Below are 27,138 nucleotides of genomic sequence, written 5' to 3'. Positions count from 1 at the left end.
ACGTCTCTCTTCACTCTCTTCTGATTAAATATAACTTTTTTTTAATAATGATGCTTTGCAACAGTCCCGATAAATTTCATTACTTCTATTTTTTGATTAGATGTAATTTTTTTAGGTAATAATGTTTTGCAATAGTCTTGAAACTTTACTGAGATCATCCCTCTATAATTTTTTTTTTTAAATTTTTTTCTCGTATATCATGCATTTTGTCTTAACAAACTTTATGTTTATTCTCAGAAGAGTAAATTTCATCACATCTCTTCTTATATTTATTATAAGGAGTAAATTCTATATCGTCTCTCTTCTAATTAGGTGTAACTTTTTTAAATAATGATGCTTAACAATAGTCCCGATAAATTTCATTACTTCTCTCTTCTGATTAGGTGTAACTTTATTACGTAACGATGCTTCACAACCGAAACGTTATTGATATCATCCCTCCACAATTTTTTATTTTTTTCTCTCTTATATCATGCATTTTTGTCTTAAGCGAGCTTTATATTTATTCTTGGACGATTAAATTTTGTTACGTCTCTCTTCTTATTAGATGTAACTTTTTTGAGTAATGAAGGAGTCACAACTATCTTGAACAAATTATTGTGTACAAATTGATATGATAAAAGGTGATTTGGTTATACAAAATCATCATAGGCTCACATAATTAATAAAAAAAAATAACTTATATCACTTTTCTGTCAATTTCTTCATGCCACATTAATTTATATATACTAATTTGTACAAAATTATTTGTGACTCTATCATTATTTAATTTTTTTTTTCTTCATATAATAAAACTCTTTAGTTTTGGCTTGAGGTTTGCTGGGGAAAAAATTATAGTATAAAAACTGTAAGAATCTACTCAAATACTTTTTAAAAATATATATATACATTACATGCAACTAAAGAGATTGAGAAGAGCGATATGGACCACCCAAATACCATTGAACCATTTTTAATCAAATTTTATTTAATGGGTAATTTGATATTGGTTTGATACATTAATAAAAATTTTCAGTGACATGTAATTAATGTCATTTAATGTAAGTGGGTGAGTTTTCTCTAATACATTCAAAGAGTGATTTTCTAATCAGGAATCTTTAATTTTAATAAAATCAAGAATTAGGTAAAAGATAAAAAAAAAATTAGATTTCAATACACTACATAATAAAATACAGTGCATTAGAGTCTGTTTTTATTTTATCTTTTAACTTATTCTTGATTATTGGAAATTAGTATACATTCAAAACTTTTAAACAAATAGTTATTGTTTGATTTTTAAAAGAGAAAATACCGTGCATTGGAATCCGTATTTATTTTATCTTCTAACTTATCCCGGCTGATAGAAAACTATTATACATTCAAAACCTTTAAACAAATAGTTATTGTTTTACTTTTAAAGAAGAAAACGGACCTATAATCCTGGTAAAACCACTGCTAACACGTACAGGGAGGCTATAACATACAGCTATCAAGAGGAAAAAGAAAATGACGAGATAATAATAACTCTTTATTGTTGTCGCATCAAAATTGCAGTTTTGATCGATCTTATACCACGAGGCATTGCTTAATATTATGATCTCTACTGGCTACAGAAGCTGGCGGGACCTCCACGGGCACATTGTACAGAAATTCTTCCACTAAGCGAGTGCTTGGGCCAGCCACAAACTTTTCCCACGCCTCATCCGCTGCTTTGCCGTGCTGACGAATTCGAAACACTTGTGTTGCATCAAAACGATGTATATTCCACCGTTTGACGTTCATTAGCCGACGTATCTTCTCCAGTTGGCGAAACGCCAATTTGCATGTGTTATATTTCACTGCCTGAATTGCTTGTTGCAATAGCTTGGCCTGATTCTCTTCATCCAAAAACGGCTCCATTTTGAAATAGAGATCAAACTCGGGGACTCCAATTGCTTTTCTTACCCCCTTTGAATAGTCCGCGTTGGGATCAAAGAATTTTCTCACTTCATCAATCATGCCATTTTGGACCATCCTGTCAACTCTCTCGGACACAAATGAACGTAACACCGGCATCGATACATCCACCCAGAGGAAACAACAATCATATTTCCACCGGAATCCGTAATCCTCGTCATCAACCAGAGCCTCGATGTATGAATTGGAGCCTCCAACGATTATCGGAACCTTCCCTTTATTCAAAGTTGATTCAATGGAAAATGAAGCCATGTCGCAGAAATTTTGGGCGGTGAAATCTGCATTAGGATGTTGGATTCCTAGCAAATGGTGCGGGATACCACACTGTTCTTCCTCGGTGATCTTGTTGGTAACTATGTCGAGCCCCTCGTAAACTTGAATTTTGTCTGAATTAATAATTTCCGCAGGAAATCGAGTTGCCATATCTATGGAGAGTCGTGATTTTCCTGTTCCGGTCGCCCCCATTAGGATCAACACCTTTTCTTTTTGTCGCCTGGAAACCAATAGGTCCATTCTCGGCCTACATGAAGATAAATCCATGGCTGGCGTTGGTGTAATTTGATTCAGCGTTACCATGGAGATTCCAATGACGAACCTATTTAACAAAACAATAGTTCTCAAAACACAAATGGAAATCTGAGATGGGTCTAGCAAATTAATCTTCATAACAAAATGTTTTAAAATCTATTAGTATTTTTAAAACATTTATAAATATATATAAATAAATAAATAATTACAAATTTCAATACATCACGGGATAAAATAAATTATACTGGAGTGTTGGTTGTTTTTAAGTATTCTAACTTATCGTTGGATGTAAAATTTCTCTAATAAGAGCATCCTTGTTGTAATAAAATAAGGACATCATTCACAATTAAAAAAAAAAAATACAATCTCCAATATATTAAAATTTATATATATTTTTTTATATTTTAGTAACAACAAAATGATGATATTCTCATTATAAAAATAACTATTTAGTGTAGTAGTACAATCCAAGACTTTGATAAAGTTCAGACCCTGAACCAGAGAGCACATGTACATACGATTATATATTGTTACAGAAACTCACCTTCTTGGAGATTTGATATGCGGCAAATTGAAAAAGGTTTCCAGAAATCTCTGTACTGAAACTCTCTCTCTTTGATATTTCAAGTGAAACTACCCAGCACAAGTGGTGGCAAGCTGAGGCTCATAATTTATAGAGGCGAAATGTTAACTGGGGTCTCTTTCCATTGCAGTCGACTTTTGGCAAGGAAAAGTGCTATTAATTTTCAACAATATTCCTTGAAAGCTATTTTTTAATTATAAGCTTAAGAAGGTTCATAATCATGAGATTATTCTTAAAAATAATGTCTTGACTATCCAGGCTCCAGCAACATGTAAAGTAAGAAAGCAGCAATGGTTGGTTAGCGATTTGATATTTCTGTATGCGGTTATGCATTAGCAAATTGTAGAAGAATATGATTAAATTTAAGCGTTAAGTGCTGAATATTTTGACTTTCATTGGCAGCATTTGATGGGCATTTCAGTGACTAAGTGACTTCCACGCACGCCTTTCCAGCAAGTAGGACTAAAAAAATTCTCCTTAACAAAATTAAGGAATAGAAATTTCTGTTATCATTATATTCGTCACACTTTACTCTTTAAAGAGAGCGATGTAAAGCCAAAGTAGAATTATCATTAATTTTTTTTTTTTTAATGAAACTTGTATGTGGGTCAACACGCAAAAATGGATGCTGTTGCCTGTTGCGTTATAATCAAAGTGTATGGCCAAGTACTTTGATCCTTAAAGAAAGTTACTGTTTTCGAGCGAATTTAAGTTGGGCACCCAAGATTCTTCAAGGACGGCAACGAATGTTACAGTACTAGCTGGAATCACTGTTAAAAGGAGCCTTTTCCATTTGCAAAATCTGATTCCTGATCTCATCCAAGTGGGGGCTGGGGATGATAATTGAAATGACGTTTTGGCCGGACTAGCTAGTTAGATTTACAATTCACGCTTCGATCAACTCGAAAGAAGCCATTGTCAAATGTCACCACTGGCAACATTATTCCAGCACAAATGGTGCTATCACGGCCCTTCGGCTCTTCTAGCAGTTTCTTCTACACTCCCACTTAATTTCTCTTCCCAAATAAATATAAACAAGGATTTAGATTCAGTGCTGAAATGATCTGTGTTAAGTTCTTCGTAATCTTTCGTCACACGTGCACATATTGTTATATACAGTTGAGATTAATTAATTTTATATTCTTATTTAATAAATATAAAATATACATTTCTAAAAAATTGACTGCAGAAATAAACAATTATATATTTTAAAAAGATCTGCTTAGCACTGAACCTAAATCTTACCAACAAATGCTGTTGACATGAGAAATAAAATCATGGGATTAAGTTGCAGCTTTTACACGAACTGACGTATATATCCCGCCATGCTTAACATAGCCATCTAGGCTATAGCTAGCTATACGCCATACCTAGAACCTTGGTTTGGAATAAGTAGTTGTACATAGGTTTTGTAATTTTGTGCCATATCATTGCCGAAAGCCTATAAAAGATAAGCGTCGCTACGCCGGATTCTATGTCCTAAAATGACCCAGAATGGTATCGATCCATTTAACCATGCACAATTTCCTAATTCGTAATCATCAATTCCTTGTCTTCACCCCTTTATACATGAATGAATCCAAGATTCATCTTATAACTTCGTTAGAATAAATATATTCAGCAAGAACAATAAGTTAAATTCTTTCTAGATCACTTTTATGCCATCAAATCAAAATTATTGCAGCAATGATCATTATCAACTTCTATTTACCATTACATCAATGAACAATAGTTAGCGGGTGGCTTGTGGGAACTTAAACGAAGTGGATAGATCACGCGACCGGAACTTTAGGGATATAATTCGACAAATGTGCAATCCAGGTGCAAGGATGAGATAGAATATTGAACTTTTATTTTATTTTATTTTCCCGTTTTGTAGCTACATGCTAGGTTTTGGCTGCTCATGTGTCCATAATCACCTGTTAATATTATCAATCATGTCAGCACGAGTGAAAATGGCCTACGTAATCCTCGGTCTAAAGATGATTGGGCTAATTTGGATTTAGGCTTCCAAAAATTTTAGACGAGGGATGGGACTTGGGACAGGATCGCTGGATTTTTTTCTTTTTTTTTTGTTTCAATTCATGAAATATCGCTTAATTATTAGGGCCACAACAGCAGCTGAACTGACTCGTTGAGGAATCGAAATGTAACAAGTTGTTATTGTGTTACGATGCTTCAGAATTAGATACTTCATGTACATACAGAGTTTGCAATCGAATTCTTTCGGCCAGATCTTTTCAAAAGTCAAGTAGCTGGACATTTGCGATGATAGCTTGACTTTAAAGTTGTTTCTATTTAAACGGACACTATTTCATCCACACAAAAAAAAAAAAAAAAAAAAAAAATCTAGCTGCAATGTAGGAATCCAATTTGCATTACTTCAAAAACACAACACATTCAACCATCACCACATATTGGAGTAAATGCTTCATTTAAGTACATGTTTTCTCTGGCCCCTCAATGATTGAGCTTGCATGCTTAACTTGTATGTGTGTGTGTGTATATATACACTTTTTATGCCCATTTCCCTTAATCAACAAATGGGTCTTTGGTCCAATGAGAGAAACTTTGTACTTACAATGTTGAGTGAAAGGGTTTAAAACTCCATAAAAATTTTATGGAGGTTAGTTTGAATACTCCCTCAATTATCAACATAATTGAGTGGAGACAGTCTCTCCCTTACGAAATGTAAGTGGAGTAGGCACCTCTTGAATATTAGAGAGGATTTAAAATATCTGAACAAGTGCTTCAATGTATGGTAATAGTCCCAGTTGTGTAGTATGATTATAAATATTAATTGTAATGTCTGATGTAATGTCAATAACATCTCTATATAACAAAATTCAAAAGAAAAAAAAAACTCCCCTTAAGCAAAAATAGAAAATATATCTCCTTTTTCAATGATTTGTATCTTTTTTTTTTTTTGGGAATTTTTTAAGCTATTTCTTTTGAAGTAGATTTTTGTCGTTTATAAGTATTTATAGTTGAACAAGGGAGCATGAGTCTTCTAAGGAATATGTTAACACTCATTGTACAAAAAGAAATAGAGAATAAATTCTAGGATATGCACGTATGAAGATACCACGGGTTACAAAATTTGTGTTGTCTATAAAGATGTAAGGAGAGTGGTGGAAACTATAAATACTCTTGTAATATGGATTAACTTTGCTAGGATGCTTGCATGTGGTATCTGGTTATGTCTACACTCTTGTAATATGTGATAGTTATTATAATGAATTTCTACACTCTAGTAACATGTGATAGTTATTATAATGAATTTCTCTCTCGTTTGTGGTTGATGCCTAATCAAAAGTGAACTACGTTAAGTTATTGTAACTCTTTGTGTTGTGTGATTGTTTTTTTTTTTTTTAATCCTTTTACACGTCTATTGTTTTTGCTTATTATTTCTGTGATATGTTGCTTATGAGCTTTTGTAAGGGGCTAAAAATTCCTACAAGCACAGAATTTTTCTCCTCTATTTGTGAGAAATGAAAGACCAACAATCTTTTCTTCGTACTAATTACATTAGGTTATTCATCTCTTTTCTTAATTTGTGAGAGCTTTGTCTCTACTTGTGTTAAAGTTATTTGTGTGAGTATTATCTCGTGTTTTGGTGGTTTAATCCTCTACTTTGGTTATGGTTGGTTTTTGGAAAATTTCTCTCCATTTTTTAAGAATATTTTTTTTTTAATCGAAGTCATTATTTTAGTAGGAATAAATATTTTCATTGTTCAGAGCTAGATATTTTCTTATTACAAATCTATGGTTGTGTTAAAATCTTATATGGGTAGTCATCTCTCTTCTAACCGAAGTTTTAATAGATAAAGCACATCTTATTTGTACAAATTAATGACAATCCCATTCTTTCCAAGATCATTGTACCTATTATCTATTTTCTCCATTGTTTGTAACATATTTATTATCTTTTCTTTTTTTTTTTTTGCTTTAATTTTGGGTCTAAGGGGAGTTTGTTTAACCCAATTTAAGGCATTTATTAAAGCTTCCGTTGCTTTTCAAAATATATATATATATATATATATATATATATATTTATATCTATATATATGTGTGTGTGTGTGTGTGTGTGTGTGTGTGTGTGTGTGTGTGTGTGTGTGTGTGTAGACTGTTCGTAAGGAATTCTTGCCGAACATGAAGTACCTTACATTTATGCTTGTTGAATTTTAATTAATGTGATCTTTGTTTTGTGTGGCTTTAATCTTATTTTCCAAAAGGTACACATTCTGTCTGTTACTCTATTTAGGTGAAATTGATTATCGACCAAACATGTTTTGTCAAATTTTGATAACACAGTCTGTTAATATGATAGCTATCATATTCATTTATTTAATAAATGACTAATCACAATAATTAACACATACGACAAATAAAGCAAGAGGAGAGGATTCCTATCCATGAATGACACAAAACTATTTTTTTGTGGGAAATGTACTTTTAAAATGTTATATTTACATTGATTGTCTAACATTTCTGTTATTATATATATATATATATATATCAGAATCATGCGCGAGTCAGACTGATGTATATGGGCCGAGGTTTTAGGTACAGGCGGCTATTAGTTAATGGGTTGGCCTTGTTTGTTCGGTTCATGTTTAACCCATTGGTTCTTCGTTGATCGACAACCCCCCAACAAAGAAACCAAACCATCACAATCACATGTAGGGATAGCAAAAATCCCAACGGAGACGGGTATTTTTGGGAAATTTTTTCATTCAGGGAGGATATAGAGATAATTTCATACCTAATTTCTTATTCGGAGAAGGGACGGAAAAAACTTTTTACCCAATTTCTTATTCGGGGAGGGGATGGGGATGAGGTGGAATCCCCATCCCCTACCAATTTCCTCATTTTAATTTTTAATTTTATTTTAATTTTTTAAAATTATTAGTAAATAAATAATAAAATTTGAATTATAAAATTATAAATATTAGTAAAAATAACAAAAATATCAAAATATTTATATTATTAAACTTTTAGGCCTAATTAACTAATTAAAGTCCTAAATTTTTATTTAGGACATTAAAAAACTGGGTAAATACTATTAGCCCAAAAATTTTATTTTAATTTTAATATTCATTAAATGTTTTAAACTTAAATATATTTTTTATTTATTTTTAGATGTTATAATTGCCCACAACGAATTATAATTTTAATATCTAATTTAATTTAATCTAATCTAATTTAATCTAATATTTGCTCTTGATTTGCTCCGATTCAACTATTGTGATGTAAAGAGAATAATCCACATTTATAAAGTGTCCACGCCACTATTGAAAAAGTTAATTTTGAATTTAAATTCGATTTTATTTGTAATAATTTTGTATTAGACTATTAATTTATTCACAATAGTTTGTAAAAGAAGTTTGTATCTCTTACATGCTACGTTACTTACTAATTTAATGTACGTGATTTTTGTAATGGATATTAATGTAAGATATATTTCAAACTTTACTCTTATTTGAATTTTTTATTTTAATATGATTAACTCAAAATCAAAAATAAAAAATGTATTAGTTATTAAGGGATCGATGACCCTTGGGGATCCCCTATTATTATTCAGGGAGGATATAGAGATTCTCTCAAATAATTCTGACGGAAACAGGGAGGGGACGGGTACATACTCAAAATATCGAGGATGGATCCGAGGAGATTAATCCCCTCCCCTCCCCTTCCCTCCCCTTTCCTCCCCATTGCCATCCCTAATCACACGGAGTGTGACTTGAGGAGCAGTTTATAGAGTTAATTTAGACCGTTGGTATTTGCGAGATCCTATAGGTTAAAGGCCACGCAAGTGAATCCTATGCGGAAACTAGAAAAGTGTGAACAGATTCAGGGGAGCCACAAAACTGAATCCCAAAAAAGTTAAAATATATATATATATGATAAGGGATTCCTAAGGATTTGACTAAAGGCCAAAAAAAATGTATTTCATTCACTAAGGGTGCGTTTAGCATATTGTATTATATTATGTTGTATTATATTATTTTTATACTGTTATATTGTATTATGCTATATTGCATTAGCACTGTATTATAATAATGTTATACAATATTTGATGATGTACTGTACTGTATTAATTTTTAGTTATATTATGTTTGGTGTTGCACTGTATTGTATTAATTTTTTGTGATTAATTTATATTATATATTTATAAAATATATTTATTAGTACTTAAAAAAATAAATATAGAGGTCTTAAATTTTAGAAATTTAATTACAAAATGAATTGTGCAAATATTTTATATTATTAATTACAATCCAGCGAGATTTTATTTATTTATTTATTTGGTTTACATATGAAGGCTGAAGCTACATTTGCCAAAAATCCACCCACAAAAATACTTTAGCCAAACAATTAGGATAATTTTTTCTTAATGTAAAGTCAACTATGGATTGGAAATACTTCTACATGCAGTAATAAATTCTAGGCCACAATTAGTGAAGCAAAGCACCAAATTCTTTTTCTTTTAGACAATTCATCAAACAAATGTCGAGCATAGATCTATAAACTCATCCATTCGCAACAAAAAGTAACAAAATCTCAATCAAAGCCTCACAATAACTTAATCAAACAAAATACCAATTTAATTTAAAGGCAACAAGAAGACTCCATTCTATTTTCTTAACTGAAGATATATTAGAAACTAAGTAAATCACAAAAACAACAAATGATCCTTTTTCTTTAAAAGAATAATAATCAAACCAAGTACAAAAAAAAAGCACGCATGATCTAACATACTAACACAAAGATAAGACCCTCACAGTTTCAAAAATGACGAAGGCACGACGGCATGATGAAGGCAGAGGAGCATGGTGGTGGAGTGTCGCGAAGGCATGCCGCGCAGTAGTCTCGCACGTCGTGGAGGTAGATAGCGAAGACGGTGGTATCGTGAGACAATGGCGGTATAAAGGCAGATCACATGGAGCTTGTGGTGTTTGAGGCAGTGGTGGTGTGGAGTTGAGATTTGTGGAGTGGATGTGTGGAGATGCAGGCGAGCCACTACACAGAGAAGGAGAACGAAAATGAAAGCGAAATATTTTTGGTCTCAAAATAATTACAAACCCGTGTAAACCCGACTCTCATGCGGATTTATTTTATGCGGGTTTGACCGCATTACAAGCTTCTTTTGACCACATTAAAATACAGTGAAGAATAGTCACCAAACATGATATTCGAAAACTTTAATGTTATGAGGAGTCCTAATACTATGTAATGAGGGCTGCCAAACACACCCTAAAGGTGGCTGACTAGTATGGGCACCCACCACTTAAATAAAGCAAAATAAAATTCTGATAAAATATTTGACTAGAGATTTGAGAAACAAAGACGTAAAGAACACTTTATGATTTTTTGCGTGAAGATCTGGGATCCACAGTTGGACGGCCCAGATTTTGACATGAGCGAGCGTTGTTGTCTCTCTCTCTCTCCACCTAGAAATCTCCAATAATAGCATCTTCATTTTATTAAAATAAAGATGTCATTAACAAATAAAAAATACAATCTCTAATATATTAAATTTTACTCTTTTTTTTTATATTTTACAGACATCTTAACTTTTGTCCTCATTAAAGAAGGATTATATATGTATACATATACAAGGGATTCCTAACGATGAGTGTTTAGTTTTAAATCGAATTAAACTGATTATTTCTTTTTAGCCACACTAGAGATCCCTAAAGATAAGCTAAAGGACAAAAAAAATACAAATTTTAATATATTGTCAAAAAAATTGTAAATAGTCTATTTCTTATCTTTTAATTTATCTCTTACGTTAATAATATATATATATATTTATATTTATCAATTAGAAACACAACATTGTCAGAGAAAAAGAGAGAGCAAACAAGTGATGCAACAATAGTCCAGATATTGCTTTTATTCACTCTTAAGTGTGTACAAATAAGAAAATGAGTTCTTCTTTTGTAGTTATATAATTTTACAAATGAACAGTAAATAGATATATAATTAGTCATAAGTAATTATGACAGGAGTTATATATAGTAGACAAAAAGTTGTTTGATAAAGAAATAAAATGTTGCTTTGATTATGCACACTCTCTACCTTTGGGTCTCCATATTTTTAATTCCCCTTCAGCTTCCATTAATCACATTATTCTCCATGATATGTATGGTGTTGCCTATCTTCGGTTTGTTTTATCTTAACTCCCTTTGAGGAGTCCCTATGTATATATATATAAAAAAAAAGGTGATTTGACGAACATCCATATAATTATGATTACTTAATAACACTCTCCTCTGATGTTTACTATGCAAAGAATATGCTTTATTAAAACCTTTAATAGTGAAAATCATATATGAAAAAGAATAGTAAAGGAAAAATAATACACAATTCATTTGTATCTTAAGGAGGTACAAACTACCTTATTAAAGTCTTACTAGGAAAACCCGACAGGACAAAAAGAGATAATGCATGTAGTCCTCCATATCAACAACCCCCATTGATAAATATACTCCCCCTTAAAATGACATAAGTGCTTCAATGATCAATCATATATTGTTAAACTTTGGCAAAACAATCTACAGGATTGACACCATCCTTCTAAAACTTGTATTGATAATAGAATTTGGATAAACTTTATGTTTCACATTATTTTTATGTCTACAATTTTATACAAGGCAATTGCAAGAATGCGATATCATATAATTTGCAATTTGGTACAAGATACTTTGCAATATATTACGGTACCTTAGGACCCAAAACAACATTTTTACTGTAGAGGAAGAAAATGATAATTATCATATTAAATTTCTAATATGAAATGCTTCAATATTTATATCATATGCCATGCAAGTATTTAATCCTTAGATTAATGCTAATTTCTTCATCTCGAGAATTTTTTATATTTTGAATTTTGTTCTCAAATAGTAATTAGTCATCCTCCAAGAGTTATCTTAAGAATCAAATCATCTCAATGTAATTGTTGAGATTGCAAATCTAGAATTCAATCATTTCAATAAAATTCAAATTGCAAAGTGAATAATGACATATATATTTCTCTTATAATAAATTTTTGGCAAACCCATTATGGTTCATAACTCCTGATTGTTATAATATACATAAGTATGATTACAATTTTGCCAAGAGTATATAAGGTGCGCGCCTTTTGATTTAACACTTCACATACTTGTTTCAAGTATTTTATCATTCAAGGATAAATTCATAAATTCTTCTATTTTAATTATGACATATTACAGTTCTAGTTCACATTTTGTCAATAAATTTTATGACTTCAGGCATATGGATTACAAGTTCAAAGTTCTTTATATTTTGCTAATTAACTTTACATCTAGCGTATGGAGTACAAGTCCAAATATTTTTATTTTTGGCTGATCAAATAATTTGATGCTCTTCACATTTTATGATCAGGATCATGAAATTATGATAACAACTAATTTTTTATTAACGACAATCTTATGTCAATTTTAATTTTTCTCTTGTAGCAAGTGGATATTCTTGATTAAATATTTTCATTTTTCAATATGTATGCGCAATGAGATTTTTCAAAGCTTCCTTACATATGCCTCTACAAGGGCTATAGATTTATCTCTTGTAATTTGCATGTGTGCTTTTTATAAGATAATTTGAATCCTTTTTTTTTTCTCACTATATTCCTTTTCAAGGGTAATTGAGATTCATTTACTTGTTGATTAATATGATTCTTTAAAGGCAATATATTCAATAATTAAATTATTGAAATCAAATATGTTATACATGCAAATAAGGTCTCTTCAGGACCACCAAATTATTTTATGTTAACTTCCAGGGAAGTAAATTTTTATACTAATGGATCTATCACACGCTTCAAATGTTCATATATATATTTACTTGTATTACCATTTTGTCCTTCAAGGCCATCATATATATCAACCCATAGTCATAATCTCTTCGTAATTTTCTCAATTTCACATATCAATAAATTTATCAACAATGCATTGCACAATAATCCTTTTGAACTTCAAATTCAAATTAATTGCATCAATATTAATATGAGATAAAATGATACATACCATTATCATGAAATCAAGTCGTACATCATGTATAGCTTTTCTACCCCTCGTGATGGGAAGACTATTTCAAGTTGAGAATTCACAAATGATTTATTTCCATAAATCCATCTTAACTTAATTTAAACAAAAATCAAGAATCAATAGAATCTTCTAACTCTATAACTAAATTTTTTGTGAATTTTCTATAATTTAATATGTATTCATTACCCTCATATGTAAATTCTTCATGTCAGAGCAGGTAATAACTTTGCACTTATTGAACTACCAGTTCATCACAACAGTTATATCAATTTTAAAATACCTAGAAATTTTGTAATATTTACCAAGTAGGTTCTTTATTATTTATGATTAATAATATAATAATAATATTATTATAATAATTGTTATAATAATTATTATTATCATTATTATGATTATGATTATTATTATTATTATAGTAATTATTATTTATTAATGTCATTGTTGTTATTTTTACAATAATATTATTAAAATTTATTGATTTTATTAATATTACTATTGTTAAAATTTAGTGATTTTATTAGTTTAATTATTATTAACTATTGTTATTATTATTATTATTATTATTATTGTTATTATTTTTATTCTTATTCTTATTACATTAAGTACAACAATTAACTACGAGCATTTAATAATTTACAACAGTTCATTCTAATTCTAAGATAAACTAAACACATTAATGAAAATGTATCTCATTCTAATTTCAGTTCTTACAACTTAAGCAAACAACTTATTCTTTTTTTTTTTTTATTTCAGCTCATTTAAATTATCAATTGGTAAACACACTATTAATTCTAACAGTAGGCTCCAAAGGCGAATGATGGAGAGGGCTAGTTGTGGCTACTAGGAATTACTTTTATTTTAGATTTCAAGTTTTGACATATTTTTTTATAATCCCTAATTAATAAGATAAATGTTTTCGATTGGTTCTTAATTAAAACAAAAATGAATCTTTAATGAAATAAACAATGTTCACATTAATCTCTAAAATATTATTTTAGTTTAAGCGGGTTGAAGTAAAGCTCATAGCTTCGCCAGAATCGCCACTGATAGGCTCTGAGGATTCCTTTTTCAAGAGACTGACTACGTTATTCTATCCAAGACTTCAAAACCACGAGGACGAAAGCAAATGAGCAATGCATTTTTTTGTTCGACTTTCCGAAGAAATGGGTTTTCTACATCTTTTTTTAATTCTATTCTTATGTTTATTTGAGTATCACTCGGTAAAGAGTCCGTTAATATATGCCCATCATAAAGAAATTGCGTAAAGAAGTATTCCCAAAGACTTTCTTCAATTAATATGATGTGGCTGCATTCACAATTTTGTCTTAGGGACTGATATGAAGCCACAGAACCCTCCTATATATTCATGGACGTAAATCAAATACAACACAGCTTAACTTTTGATGAACTAAGAAGAGAGATACAAAGCAATTTTTTTTTTTTTTTTTTTTGGGTAAACCTCGACGGAAATGAAGGCAAATATAAATATAATTATAATTATGTAGTCTCATATTAAAGTGTACTAATTTCCCTTTTTTTTTTTTTTTGGGTAAAGGCTGCAAGGATTATTACTTATACAGCAGGTTCTATGAGAGATTGATAGAGGTATGTATGTTACCATTATTATGATTTCTGTTTTGCATTATTTGAGCACAACTCACTTGTTTAATTTTATTCCTTTCCACGTTCTTCACATGACATATCCGAATAAGAAACTCACAAATAGCCAGCAACCAGCTGAATAGCTAGGAACCAGCTGAACTTTGATATTAATATCATATGATACAACTTCTGGCAGCATTCAGTTGGCATCCATAGCTTCTTACATTACGTGATATGAATTTTTTTTTTTTCTTTTTTGGTTTTTTTGGCCCATAAATCATAATAATCTTATTTTTCTTAATATTAGAGTAAATTAGGTGGTAGTGAGTGCAGTAGAGATGAGAAGATATTCTCAAGGGGCATAGCCACCACCATGCCCACCGCCTTCACCTCCTCCGGCACCATATCCGCCCCCATGTGCACCTCCTGCACCATATCCTCCGCCGCCGCCGCCGCCAGAACCGCCCCCGCCGCCGCCTCCTCCAGCAGCACCAGCTCCACCACCATAACCCCCTCCTGATCCTCCACCACCACCGTAACCACCTCCATGTGCTCCTCCGGCACCATAACCGCTGCCACCACCTCCCCCGCTTCCACCACCTCCTCCTCCAGCACCACCAGCACCATACCCGCCTCCTGCACCTTTTCCTTCACCACCACCACCACCGTATCCAGCACCACCAGCGGCAGCACCTCCACCACCACCACTTCCACCACCACCGCCGCCACCATATCCAGCCCCATGTTCTCCACCGTATCCAGCACCAGCACCACCACCGCTTCCATATCCAGCAGCTTCACCCGCACTTCCGCCGCCGCCGCCACCCCCATTGCCGCCTCCTCCACCACCACCGTGTCCCGCCAAACCTCCATAGCCAGCACCACCGCCTTCTCCACCGCCAGCTCCGCCTCCATATCCAGCAGCACCATGGTCCCCCGCAGCTCCATATCCACCACCTCCACCAGAGCCGCCGCCGCCGCCCCCACCACCACCGAGGCCTACAACAACACCAACACCAGCACCTGCTCCAACGCCATGTCCAGTTGTTACAGTGTGGGTAACTTCTTCTTCAAGAGAATAGAGGTTTCTTGCGGCACAAGTTAAACCTAAACCTAGTAACACGAAGAAAACAGCACTAGCAAACTTGTGGGTAGCCATGAGAATGTATGTTACTATGTTTTCAAGTCCCACGAAGGATGGTTTGATATGCAAGGCAAGATGGGTATTTATATATAGGAATGGGAATGGGGTCCAAAAGCGCGTTTGCTGCAGAGTGTGCAGTGTACTTTTTATTTCAAAAGGGAACTTCTATTGAGGGGCGCATGAAGGGTTCCCCCACAAAGTGGTTGAATAGTTACACTACATGCCTATATGTTAGTGTGCTTCTGCTGTCCTCCATTTTTGATCATCCATGTGATGATATATATGTAGTGCTTCTGCTGTTGTTCAGCATTAAGCTTTTCTTCACCTAAAATTTCCCTTCATCCCACTTGTATGTTTAATGGGTGTCCCACTCGTTATCATAATTAATTAATCTTTTTCACACTCTGGATGGATAAGAGATAATCTGACAAATTAAGTAATGTTGCTGAGTTCAGTTATAAAATAATTATTAGTACTCGTGCTGCGAGCTGAATAAATTTTCGGTGCAGGCATTGGTGCATGTGTTTGATTCGGCATTAGCATCCTAATTGTCATGATGAAGCCATTTAAGAATTTAATTAATATTAAATTTTAGACATTCATCCTCTTGGAGTATGAGATGCGGCAAAATGAAAAAGGTTTGAAATCTCTCTGCAGTACTGAAACAAGAAAATCCGAGCTTTAAGTATTAGCTTAAGATTGGGGAGGTTGGTAATGATTAGATTATTCTTAATTATTAATATCTTGACATTCTAGAAACTTGTAAATTCGTGCGCGCAATTTCTGTAAAGAAGTGGAAAGAAAAGTTTTTATTTTATTTATTTTTTTTATAGCGATTTGGTATCACTATATCTATGCATGTGCATGTGGTTTTATATATGCAAATTGTAGAAGAGTATGCTTGGATATTTTTCATTCATGGACCCCATTTGGTCCCGTTTTCCGTGATTAATTAGGTGACATTCCACGCATGCTACTGCACGAGACAGGAAAATAAGTTTTTCTTGAAAAATCAACGAGGAGAGATTTCTGTTATCATTGCTCATACTACTTATTAATTTTTTTATTAAAAAAACCATCACTTAAGCCCTTAGAAATATTCATGTTGTATTACCAAAAATTAATAAATGAATAGGTAAAAACGTACTTAAATTCATAATACTTAGTTATTTTATAGAGTTATGTGGTTTGTTTTTCAAATCAATACGTTCTTTAGAAAAATCTCTTAATTTCCTCTATACACTCTCTATGATGATAGAATGTTAGAAAAGAATAGAATTTCTACGTGTAATTTGGGGACTATAACCAATTATATGTATAACTTTCCTATTATCATTTGATATTCTTATTTTAGTCCATCATAAAAAATAGAAATTACTCTTAAATTTGTATACATTAAAGGCACACACTCTGTTAAATACATTGAAGTTCAGATTATCAAAAACTTTAATAAATAACTTTCTATTGGATTTAATTTTATGAGACAATTTATAACACATAATTATTCACGTATAAATCAAACATTAGATTCACTTTAATCTTTAGACCGTTAAAATCAGAGAATCGTCAATTGAAAAAATAGTTCACAATAATACATTAGACTCGAAAGCAACCATAAACAAAAATAATAATAATAAATTCTCTTTTGAATTTATTTCTATGAATTCTTCATGCTCTATATGTAGTATAATCCAAAGATCCGTCAGGTATAGCCTGAAAGTTTACATACCACTAAAGATGAGATTCAAACGTATACCTAAAAGGTATATGCTTGAGACAGATATACCTCCATTAGCATTTAGACAAATATACCATATTTTACATGAAAGTATAAAATACAACTTCCCTAGAATGGTATTAATTTTTTTTTTTTGAAAAATGTATTGAGATCAAGACAAATATGACAAGAATTATATATATATATATATATACATAGATAGGAAACATAATTTATTTAAGTGTATTAATATACTTACAAAGTTAGAATTTAAAATTTTTATTTTATAAGACGTGTCACTAATCAATTATTATCTTGTGTTTAATAATAAATGGAATGATTTCACAACACCAATTGCCATATCATTTACTCTTTCTTTAATGTTCTCATTACTAAAGATAATAAATATACATTTTAACTTTTAACCACAGCTGCCATTTAATGTTTGTAGAAATTAATCATACGAGGCTTATAAAAAATGGCAGAACACAAATGAAATGGTCTAACGCTTCAATTTGACCTTGATTTCTAAGATATTAAGTGTAGACAAAACATCAGACCATGGCGACAACCATGAAAAACATAGACAGTCAAACAAGTAACAAATATTTGGGCAAAACAATCGTATGGCGAGATGCGTAACGGGGAAATATTTTTTGATCGTGTTCTCAAAACGATATGATAGTTGAATTAGTTTGCTATCCTTGATGGCGAAATTGATGATAACATAAAGATTGTGTTGGTGCTAGAATTTTACTCGACACATTCAAGAAATAAACTTTGAAGTCAATTATGATAACATGAGCATAGTGGACATGACCTTGATTGAGTTTGTGCACAAATTACATCATTTAGAAGGGATTTATGATTTATCGTGTTGAAAATTCTCAGGGTAACTAGAAAGTCCTTGCTGAAAACTCGTTCTCTTCATGCCCAAGCTAAAAATCAATGACAATAAGAAATTATAAAAATTTAGTAGATTATCACCAAATACAGTACATATGAGTGGAGCCAAACGTAAACTTTATATAAACATTGACAAAAGCTTCAATTCAGTCCCTGATTGTTGATGAAATTCTTTTCCAGATCTAGGGTCTTCTGCCTCTGTGGAAGGCAGGGGCATAGAAGGTCTCTTGAAAGATTGCCGGAAAAATGGAGATTATAAAGTTAGGTATGAAAAATTTTTGGTTCTGATTCCTTTTTTCTTTTTAAAAAAATTAATTATTACGTCTTTTAAAAGAAATTTTAAAATACATCAAGATAATATAATCAATTAATACATATATGAAATTTATATTTAAATTTAATATAATTACTACTTGTACGATGATTTTTTAAAATATTATATATATGTTTTATTTATTATAAGGTTGACATAATAGCTCTAGTATATTTTAAATTTTCTCCTTATTTAGTTTATAATTTTATTTATTCTTTTGTTGTGGATTTTGATAACTAATCATGCATTAAAAAAAAAAAAGGAGGAAACTGTTGCTCCAAGTAAATTCTACTTTGATGTGGCAAATCATTGAAACAATACATAGCGAACACTTTGCTCCAATGCATGAGAATTCATTCTAATTGATGATGACACGGACACTTAGCAAACACTTGGCTACCATGCATGCAATTCTATGGCCAGACGTCATCTAGTTTGTGTTTTGTTTTGTTATTATTACATGATTCATATTTGATTTTAGCAAATGGATATGCCGCATCGCATTTGACAAATTAAAAACAACGTCTAAGTATAGTAATTGATTTGATTTTTTGTGGCTTAAATTGGGAGAAGAGAACCAACGGACCTTAAATAAAAGTGGCGAACGTGGACGGATTACGGGTGCGGGCACCGTTGAAGCAAGGTGGCGCCAACGGTCGAAAGGACGACGGAGAGGGGCTGAGCCAGAGGCGTGGGGCCTGCAGGCTGTGCCTGTTTCTGTTACCAAAAATGGGTGTAACGTTTCTCACTTGGGCCTCTGCCTTTCGAATCGGAGTCTTGTTCCTCCTCCTCGCAGTCCTTCTCGTCTCCTGCATTTCCCTTCCCATTGAAAAGGCACGTGTTTTATGTCATTTAATTTCCTTTCTTTTTTTCCCCTATCATTCTGCATATCTTGTTTAAATTTGCACGTGCTTGTATCTGGCTATTTCAGTTTTTTTTTTTTCCGAAAATGCTAAAGAGACAAAGCGCTCAACAAATGGTTCACAAAAATAACGAAAAATCGGTGCCATGTTTACAATTTAAGTGAACGTTCCGTGCACTGTAAGCAATTTCAGGGTTTCGGTATTGTTGTGATCCATTTTTTCATTTCAATTATTACGGTAGAGTATGAATTTATACGCTTAGAATAATACCACATAGCCTAGGGTCTTCAGAGACCGAGTTGTGCCCAAACTCCCAAACTGAGCTTAGATAAAAAATCTGTATCGACTAGTGACGAGACCTATATCCATACCTAGGAAGGAAGAAATGTTGAGGGCATCACACCACTAGGCTAGGCCTTTAGTGGCTATTTAATTTGAAGTTATATTCTCAAAAACATATGGGACTCTAATTTTGTCCCACATTGCTAAATTATGGCTTAATTTAGCAAAGCCTTGGCATGTGGCCTTATAGGCACTTGGGTTCCTCCTCCGCACAAGCCAAATTTTAGATGAGTTGTATCAGAAGAATAGACACTGCTTGGAGAAGGCTCTTGTGGAAGGCCTTCATCACCGAGAAGGCACTACCTGGTCACGTGTCGGGTGCAGGATCCGTGGAGAGCCCAACAGATGGGCAGCCGTGCATATCCTTTCTAAGGGATGGCTATTAAGTAGATTAGTCATAGGTTACTATCACAATCTCCTTCATCTGTGATATTTTTATTAAGAAAAAAAATTGTTTGTTTTTACAGATATTGAAGGATTTTTTGATATGGATAAAGCAGGATCTTGGGCCTTGGGGTCCGCTTGTGTTGTAAGTTTCTCCCACAGGTCACAATTAGCATCCATTTCTCAGCAATAAATGTTTGAAATTCATCTTCCATTATGTCATCCTTGCTGATCACCTTGATTAAGGTTCTAGCATAAGCAAAGTACTACACTGATCAAAAACAGAAACTACTTGATGAGTGTGGTTACTAACTATTTCTGATATTACCCAAGTGGAAATATAATAAAATCATTAAATAATGAACTATTGATTCTAAGCCATCTCTGGCGATGAATCAACAATTAGCAATTTGTATATAAGTACGCTATGATTTCTTCTGAGATGGAAGAAACTAAGGCTTCATTCCATGAATGAATAAACATTAGTGCAAGTAGTTGCCAGTCATATATATCTAATATTTTTTTCTGGAATTTTACAGGATCATCGCATATGTTCCTCTCACTGTCCTGGCAATTCCTGCTTCGATACTGACAGTAGGTTTAATTTGGATTCTTTCTTTTGTTTCCTTTGAGATTCTCTATGCAGAGCAGCTTTCTTCTGCTTTCATCTATCATTGGAAAAATATGTGTACAAATAATTTTGGCCAAGAGTGATGTTTGTCCCAGTTTCTTTTTTTGTACTTTATTGAAGATTTCAACATCATGCGGCAGTTTCTTTGTCATTTGTCCTTTTTTCATGCATTTTCCAGCTTGGAGGTGGTTATCTTTTTGGACTGCCATTAGGAGTCGTAGCTGATTCTGTTGGTGCAACAATAGGTGCAACAGCTGCATTCCTTATTGGTAGAACAGTGAGTTCCTCTACTCCTGCTCATGTGAGTTATAGATCATATTATCATGTGTGTGCGTGCTTGTGGGTCAACTGCAATATTTCTTGGTAAGGCAAGCACCTCATCCCTTGAACCCCAGAAACATGAGGAAGACAGCAATGCATTTCTGTTTTACTTTCCTGAACACTGATATATCTGCACCTTTTTTAATTTTATTTTCTGTTTATTTGAGTCTTTCTAAGTAAAGAGTCTATCCCTTTTCTTATATTAAAGAATTGTGTTGCAACATTTTTCTTTTTGAAAACATGTTTTTTCTTCTTGTTATGTTTTTGTCGTTTGTAGACCTACATGCTTCTTAGTTTGTGCTGTAGTGCAGTTTGGAAGATCATTTGTCATCTCCAAGTTGAAGAACTATCCCAAATTTCAGGCTGTTGCAGGGGCAATCCAGAAATCTGGCTTTAAGGCAAGAGTTCTCACTGAAGCTTATTGGAAAAGGTTTATCCATACTTCCATTTAGAGTCTTTAATGTCAATTGTTTATATTCATTTATCCAGTGGCTGATAAATATGTTCAATGATCGTTGAAAATTACAACAACTAATTATCATAAGTAACCATTAAAAGAAAACTGACAAATCTATCGTTAACCCAGTGAACTTTGCTGACAGCAATGCTGATGGCATCATGTTTTTTCATCTTCGGTTGAGCTTAGACACATTGATAATAGGGTCAATAGCATTTATCTTTTTGAGTTAACAATTAAAGAAATTGCATAAAGAAGTCTCCAAAACACTGTGCACACAGAAAATTTATAAGACTTCAATTGTGTAATCTTATGTGGCCATTCAAAATTGATTGAATTTTGGAGAACTGAAGTGAAGCTAGAGAATCCTCATACTGGTTGGGAAATTTTAGATAAGAAACATGAAGACAGAGACAGCAAAAGCTGATTAATCTTTACAAGTATCATACATTTTTGGCTATTCAAGTAGAGACTGCAATCAAGTTATTTCCTATAACTGATACCACGACACAAGTTATATTCCAATATGCATAAGTATTTAAATATGACTATGAGATTATACTTTCTGGCTGTCTGAAATATTGTGGTGATTCTTCTTTGAACAATACTCGTGGGTTTATTTTTTATTTTATATGTTCTTTATATTCTAAAAAAATGCAATTCATTTCCTCTGATTTATAATTTTTTGTTCTTTTTCTTTCGATTTTGCAATCAGATAATTTTCCTGCTTCGGCTTGTTCCCTTGCTTCCATTTAACATCTTGAATTATCTCCTATCCGTAACTCCTGTTCACACAGGCAAATACATGCTGGCATCCTGGTTGGGAATGATGGTAATTTAACATTCCAATATTTTATGGGCTTTCACCATTAATGATTGGCTCAAGCTTGCTAAATAACTCAGTTTTAAAAAACCATTTGACTACTGAACTCCTGATTTTGCTTCTTGTGACAGCCAAGTACATTTTCTCTGGTATATGTTGGAACAACTTTGAAGGATCTTTCTGATGTCACACATGGATGGAATGAGATTTCAGCAACTCGTTGGGTTAGCATAATGCCCTCTTATTCTGATAATATGAGGCTATATCACAGTCTCCAATAGATAAAAGGCATATTAGATTGACTTCAGTTTTTTAAAAGAAATTTACTTTTATGCATGGTTGCTGACTCTGTGTAGGATGTTGCCTGTCATCCTTACTGGTTTTATAAGCTGCATTTTCTTGTGGATGTAGGTATATATGGCACTCGGCTTTGTGATATCTGGTAAGTTATTGTCAATTCTTGATTTGTCAACTCTTCTCCTATTTTTGATACAAAATTAGTTTAAATTGAGCAGGATTTCCCCTGAAATTGTTGTTAGGTTATGTAGATGTACTGACTTTTTCTATTTGTTGCTGCTTCAATATAGTGATTCTGATGGTGTGTGTTGCTAAAGTTGCCAAGGCTTCGTTGGACAAATCACTGATTGAGAATGGTGAAAAGTGCATCATGGGCCAATCAATGCTGCCCGCTGGGCCAGAGTCTCCCTTGGATCTGTAGAGGCCTCTCATGAGTAAGACAGATCAACGAGGATAGATTGCGAGATACAGAATCCTAATATCAAATTTCTTTAATGTTAATTCTACTCTTGTTTACTTTCGTTTGCTGATTTAAATGTGAATCAGCAGGAGTGAGTACCGCAAAGCATCAGAAAATTCGAGAAGAATGTTTTCTCTTTTTCTTCTGCATTTTGATCTTTTTCTAGCATCCAATAACAGCATCTCAGGGCTAGCATAACCATTCAAAAAGACAAATTCACATAATTAAAAAAAACCATGAGTTTAGATAGGATTGCCAGGCATCTTTGAGGTTTCTTGGCTTTGGCAAGCGTTACCCTTCAGCCGAAGACATGAGCATCAGATCAGGTATAGGCCGCTGTTCTCCAACAACTGACGTGCTGCTGAAGGATTCATCTTTGGCAACTCTGCCACCATCTCTTCAAATGGTTCATTTGTATTCTGTTCATTGAGAATGTAGTGGCCATATCCCTGCAAATAATCAGCATCAGTGTTTGGTTGCTACACAGTGAGCTTGCTTGAGTTTTAATTACTCTTTGGTAATTAATACCTCGAGGAAAACGAAAGGATCTGAAGTTGGTTGGCATTCAAATCCGCTTTGACTTGGTTCCTGCAGAATTGAGTTTGCTTTTCAAATTACTTCCTTAATATTATGATATGGTTTGATAAACATACAAATCTACACCATCATTGCAAAAAGTTTACGATAGATATGCACCTATGGAAGTAAATTTTTATCTTAAGATCGCTGGAACTGTCATTAAAGCAAATGAAAGCAATGAAGAATCGGATTCAACTTATTTGAAGTTTGAACCATACGCTTGTATTGAATTTCGCACATAGAAAGAAATACATGTCAATATGGTAAGTGACTGTCGGTGCATAAGTGGTGTAAAATGGCACCTCAGGGTACGCCATACCTTCACTCGTGACTGTAGAAACTTGATGTAGTCAATGGTATCATCCACCACAGCTGCATGACCACCCTGCAAAACCAAAAGTGAACCAGTGCTCACCTTTAAAATTTCACATGCACAATCATTGGAACTAGACATAGCGTGACGACGGACATTGGGATCCCAAAAAGCATACACAATATAACGCCATTTCCTTATTACAATGGCATCTTTAGAGTATTGTACGTAATAAACATATAACAAAATTTTGCTATTATTTTTATATGTAAAAGACAATGCATGAGGGAATTAGCATTAGGATATGCAGCACACCTTAAGATTACATAATTGAAAAACTTCTCGTGTCATGCATACATGTTAATTGTCACGATAACTGTGAAAGCATTGACACATTACCTCTACAGAATGAGGAAGCAGTTCTTGCGATGCTCTGATTCTTTCAGCTCTTCGTGTCTTGCGACAATGAATCAGAAATAAACTTTAGTCAGAGTACTACAACGACTATTATTTTATTCCAAATAAGAAAAATTAGTAAAATGAATTATCTGATTGTAACCATATTTGTTGGTCCGTTGAGTACAGGGGTTGATACATTAGCTTCTGCAATGGCTGAGAAGGGTATTCTACTTGCACGATAAGATGCACTGGCTCTTTGTTTCGATACCCTGGATCGTTGTTTGGAAAGGTAAATAGATGGAGCAACTGTTACCCTGGGATAAAGTTGAGACACATTACATTCTTCATATGGTTCTTGTCTCCATAAAGTTTGATTCTGGTGCGAGATATTGGCATCTACCTATCAAAAATCAAGTCCTCAAGTTTAATGACTGCTTAAGACAATATGCTCAACTTGTATTTGGAAATGGAGATATTAATGGATGAAATAAACCTGAGAAAGAATCTGCTGCGGGAAGAACATAAAGTTGCTGTTTTGTGATTCCACAACATCATATGGGTTCTGAAATCTTACCTGTAGCACATACCCAATCAGACATTTCAGCTTCATGGTCGTTGCCTCATAAAGCACCTAGGAAGATGGCTTTACCTTTGAAACATCCAAGTCGAAGAATGGATAAGCAGGTGCATGACCACAGGCATTTCCAAGATTGTTGAACAATAGGTCTTTCTGGATTTCAGAGTCTCCATAAGGAGGTGTATGACCGCAAGGGTTCCCAAGATTGTTGAACAATAGTTCTCTTTGGATTTCAGAGCCTCCATAAACAGAGTGAGCCCCACCAACAGGTGAAGTAATACACTCTAACATATCTGCACCAGTAGCATTTTCAAGAAATGTGGAACTTTCTGCAATCAAATCAATGTAGCTGCGAGGAGCTTTCCAGCTGTATGGCCACTGAGGTAAAGGCAGAGAATTATGCTGGTTCCCATCCCATCCAGCTTCCGCAACAAAGGGTTGGTTTAGATCATATCCAGGTCCATGAGACTCATCATTGGCATTCCCATCAAAATTTGATGACATCAACCACTGAAATTTCTGCTGATCACTTTGTCCTTCCATTCTATATAACTCAAGCCAAACCTTCTAAGTTCCAACCCTTAGTTACTAGTAAGCAGTAAAATAGCATGAATTACTGTGAGTGGTAAGTACCGTAAACAAAGTGACAAAAAGCAGAGGAGTGAGTCTTATATAGAATTAATCGACCGATTCCAAAAATTTTTAATTTGATCAGAAATTTAAAACCAGACAAGCTAAATGGTATAAGATGCTAAGACGTAGAGAAACAACACATTTATGAAGACACGGCTTAAATCACAGGATATCAATGAATGCAGCGAGTCAAGAAAGAACAGTCTTTATTTATTTATTAGCATCTTTTTTTTCCCCCCGTAATTACAAAGTTCTTTATTTAGTTAATCTAAAAAATAGAAAAATGGATTACAAAATGAGTCATGCATATTTGACATCCGAGATCGGACTAAGTGAAAAGAAATGGAAATTTTTAATACAACAATATTAGTCCATTCCAATTTTAAGGGATAGCAACTGGCTGTAAATCACATAACATAAGACAAGTTTAAGCTACAAAGAAATTTCCCATATATATGATATTAAAAACCGAACAGAAACCCACCCATATAAATGAAATGCTCATTTAAACATAGACCTATCAGAAGAAAAACATTTTCAAGTTTGATAGTTATACATAAAGACGTGATAAGCTAGTATAACAGCATGGTCATTTTTTCGTAATACTGAAAACAACATGATACATGCTTATATATATATATATATACATGCACACCTAGAGATTCTACAGATAAAGAGAAACTTACCCAAAGGATTTAAAGGTGGCGGAGTTAGGGTTTTGTGAGAGACAGAGGGGGATATTAATATTAATTGTAAGAGAAAAACCAAAGGAAAGAGCTTTGCCCTTTGCCACCTTTGCTTCTGGGATTGGCTTGTACGTACATTGTTGCAGCCATGTAGTATCCGCATTTTGGAGATAGTGAAGGACATGATGTGAAATGCCATATTTGTCCCCTTAAACGTGGAAATGGGGAATGAATTATCCACTTTCTTTTTCTCATAGCGAGACGTTAACTTTTGTTTTCTTAGAATGAGACGGCGCATTACTACAAAAATGGATATTTCCCTATACGAAATATGCCATGAAAATAAGAAACCATATTATTTTTAATGAGAAAAATTGTTGGTTTTTTTTAGTCATATGTTGTTATTTTCTTTTTCTTTTTCATTTTTTTTTCTAAAGAAGCATATGTTGTTGTTTTCAATATCAAATGAAGTTGATATTCTATAATAAATTTTGCTATCTATCTATATATATATATAAATAAATAAATAAATAATATATATATATTTATTTATTTATTTATTTATACATGTA

The 27,138-nt window shown here is 33.1% G+C and overlaps 4 protein-coding genes across 7 annotated transcripts; 1 reads left to right on the top strand and 3 right to left on the bottom strand.

Moving 5' to 3' along the window:
- Positions 1–1,491: 1,491 nt before the first annotated feature.
- Positions 1,492–3,137, bottom strand: LOC102623172 (adenylate isopentenyltransferase 3, chloroplastic). Its single transcript, XM_006479688.3, has 2 exons — positions 3,008–3,137; positions 1,492–2,530 (listed from the first exon to the last, which is right to left on the bottom strand). Exon 2 carries the CDS (start codon positions 2,509–2,511, stop codon positions 1,546–1,548), a length of 966 nt encoding a protein of 321 aa, XP_006479751.1. The 5' UTR covers positions 2,512–2,530; positions 3,008–3,137; the 3' UTR covers positions 1,492–1,545.
- An 11,936-nt stretch (positions 3,138–15,073) lies between these two features.
- Positions 15,074–15,880, bottom strand: LOC107177229 (glycine-rich cell wall structural protein 1.8-like). Its single transcript, XM_015530740.2, has one exon. It carries the CDS (start codon positions 15,878–15,880, stop codon positions 15,074–15,076), a length of 807 nt encoding a protein of 268 aa, XP_015386226.2.
- A 3,386-nt stretch (positions 15,881–19,266) lies between these two features.
- Positions 19,267–23,517, top strand: LOC102622867 (uncharacterized). Of its 4 annotated transcripts, none has more exons than XM_025098371.2 (9): positions 19,267–19,635; positions 20,474–20,535; positions 20,930–20,984; positions 21,200–21,298; positions 21,654–21,740; positions 22,515–22,631; positions 22,754–22,846; positions 22,979–23,064; positions 23,210–23,517. In XM_025098371.2, exons 1-9 carry the CDS (start codon positions 19,531–19,533, stop codon positions 23,232–23,234), a joined length of 729 nt encoding a protein of 242 aa, XP_024954139.1. In that variant the 5' UTR covers positions 19,267–19,530; the 3' UTR covers positions 23,235–23,517. The 4 variants fall into 4 exon arrangements, with proteins under 4 accessions (XP_024954139.1, XP_052292113.1, XP_024954140.2 ...); XM_052436153.1 differs by having other exon boundaries at positions 22,754–22,910; positions 23,034–23,064; positions 23,210–23,315; XM_006479687.4 differs by having other exon boundaries at positions 19,269–19,635; positions 23,034–23,064.
- Positions 23,518–23,668: 151 nt separating this feature from the next.
- LOC102621977 (uncharacterized) lies at positions 23,669–27,039 on the bottom strand. The gene is made up of 8 exons (XM_052436152.1): positions 26,567–27,039; positions 25,320–25,835; positions 25,164–25,244; positions 24,831–25,070; positions 24,671–24,727; positions 24,278–24,343; positions 23,908–23,967; positions 23,669–23,828 (listed from the first exon to the last, which is right to left on the bottom strand). The coding sequence occupies exons 2-8, from the start codon at positions 25,788–25,790 to the stop codon at positions 23,697–23,699; spliced, it is 1,107 nt and encodes a 368-aa protein (XP_052292112.1). The 5' UTR covers positions 25,791–25,835; positions 26,567–27,039; the 3' UTR covers positions 23,669–23,696.
- Positions 27,040–27,138: the final 99 nt, after the last annotated feature.

This window comes from Citrus sinensis, chromosome 3 (assembly GCF_022201045.2).
Source record: "Citrus sinensis cultivar Valencia sweet orange chromosome 3, DVS_A1.0, whole genome shotgun sequence".
NCBI classification, from domain to species: Eukaryota; Viridiplantae; Streptophyta; class Magnoliopsida; order Sapindales; family Rutaceae; genus Citrus; species Citrus sinensis.
The sequence above is the reverse complement of the archived record's forward strand: the minus strand, read 5'-3'. Positions and strand labels throughout refer to the sequence as shown.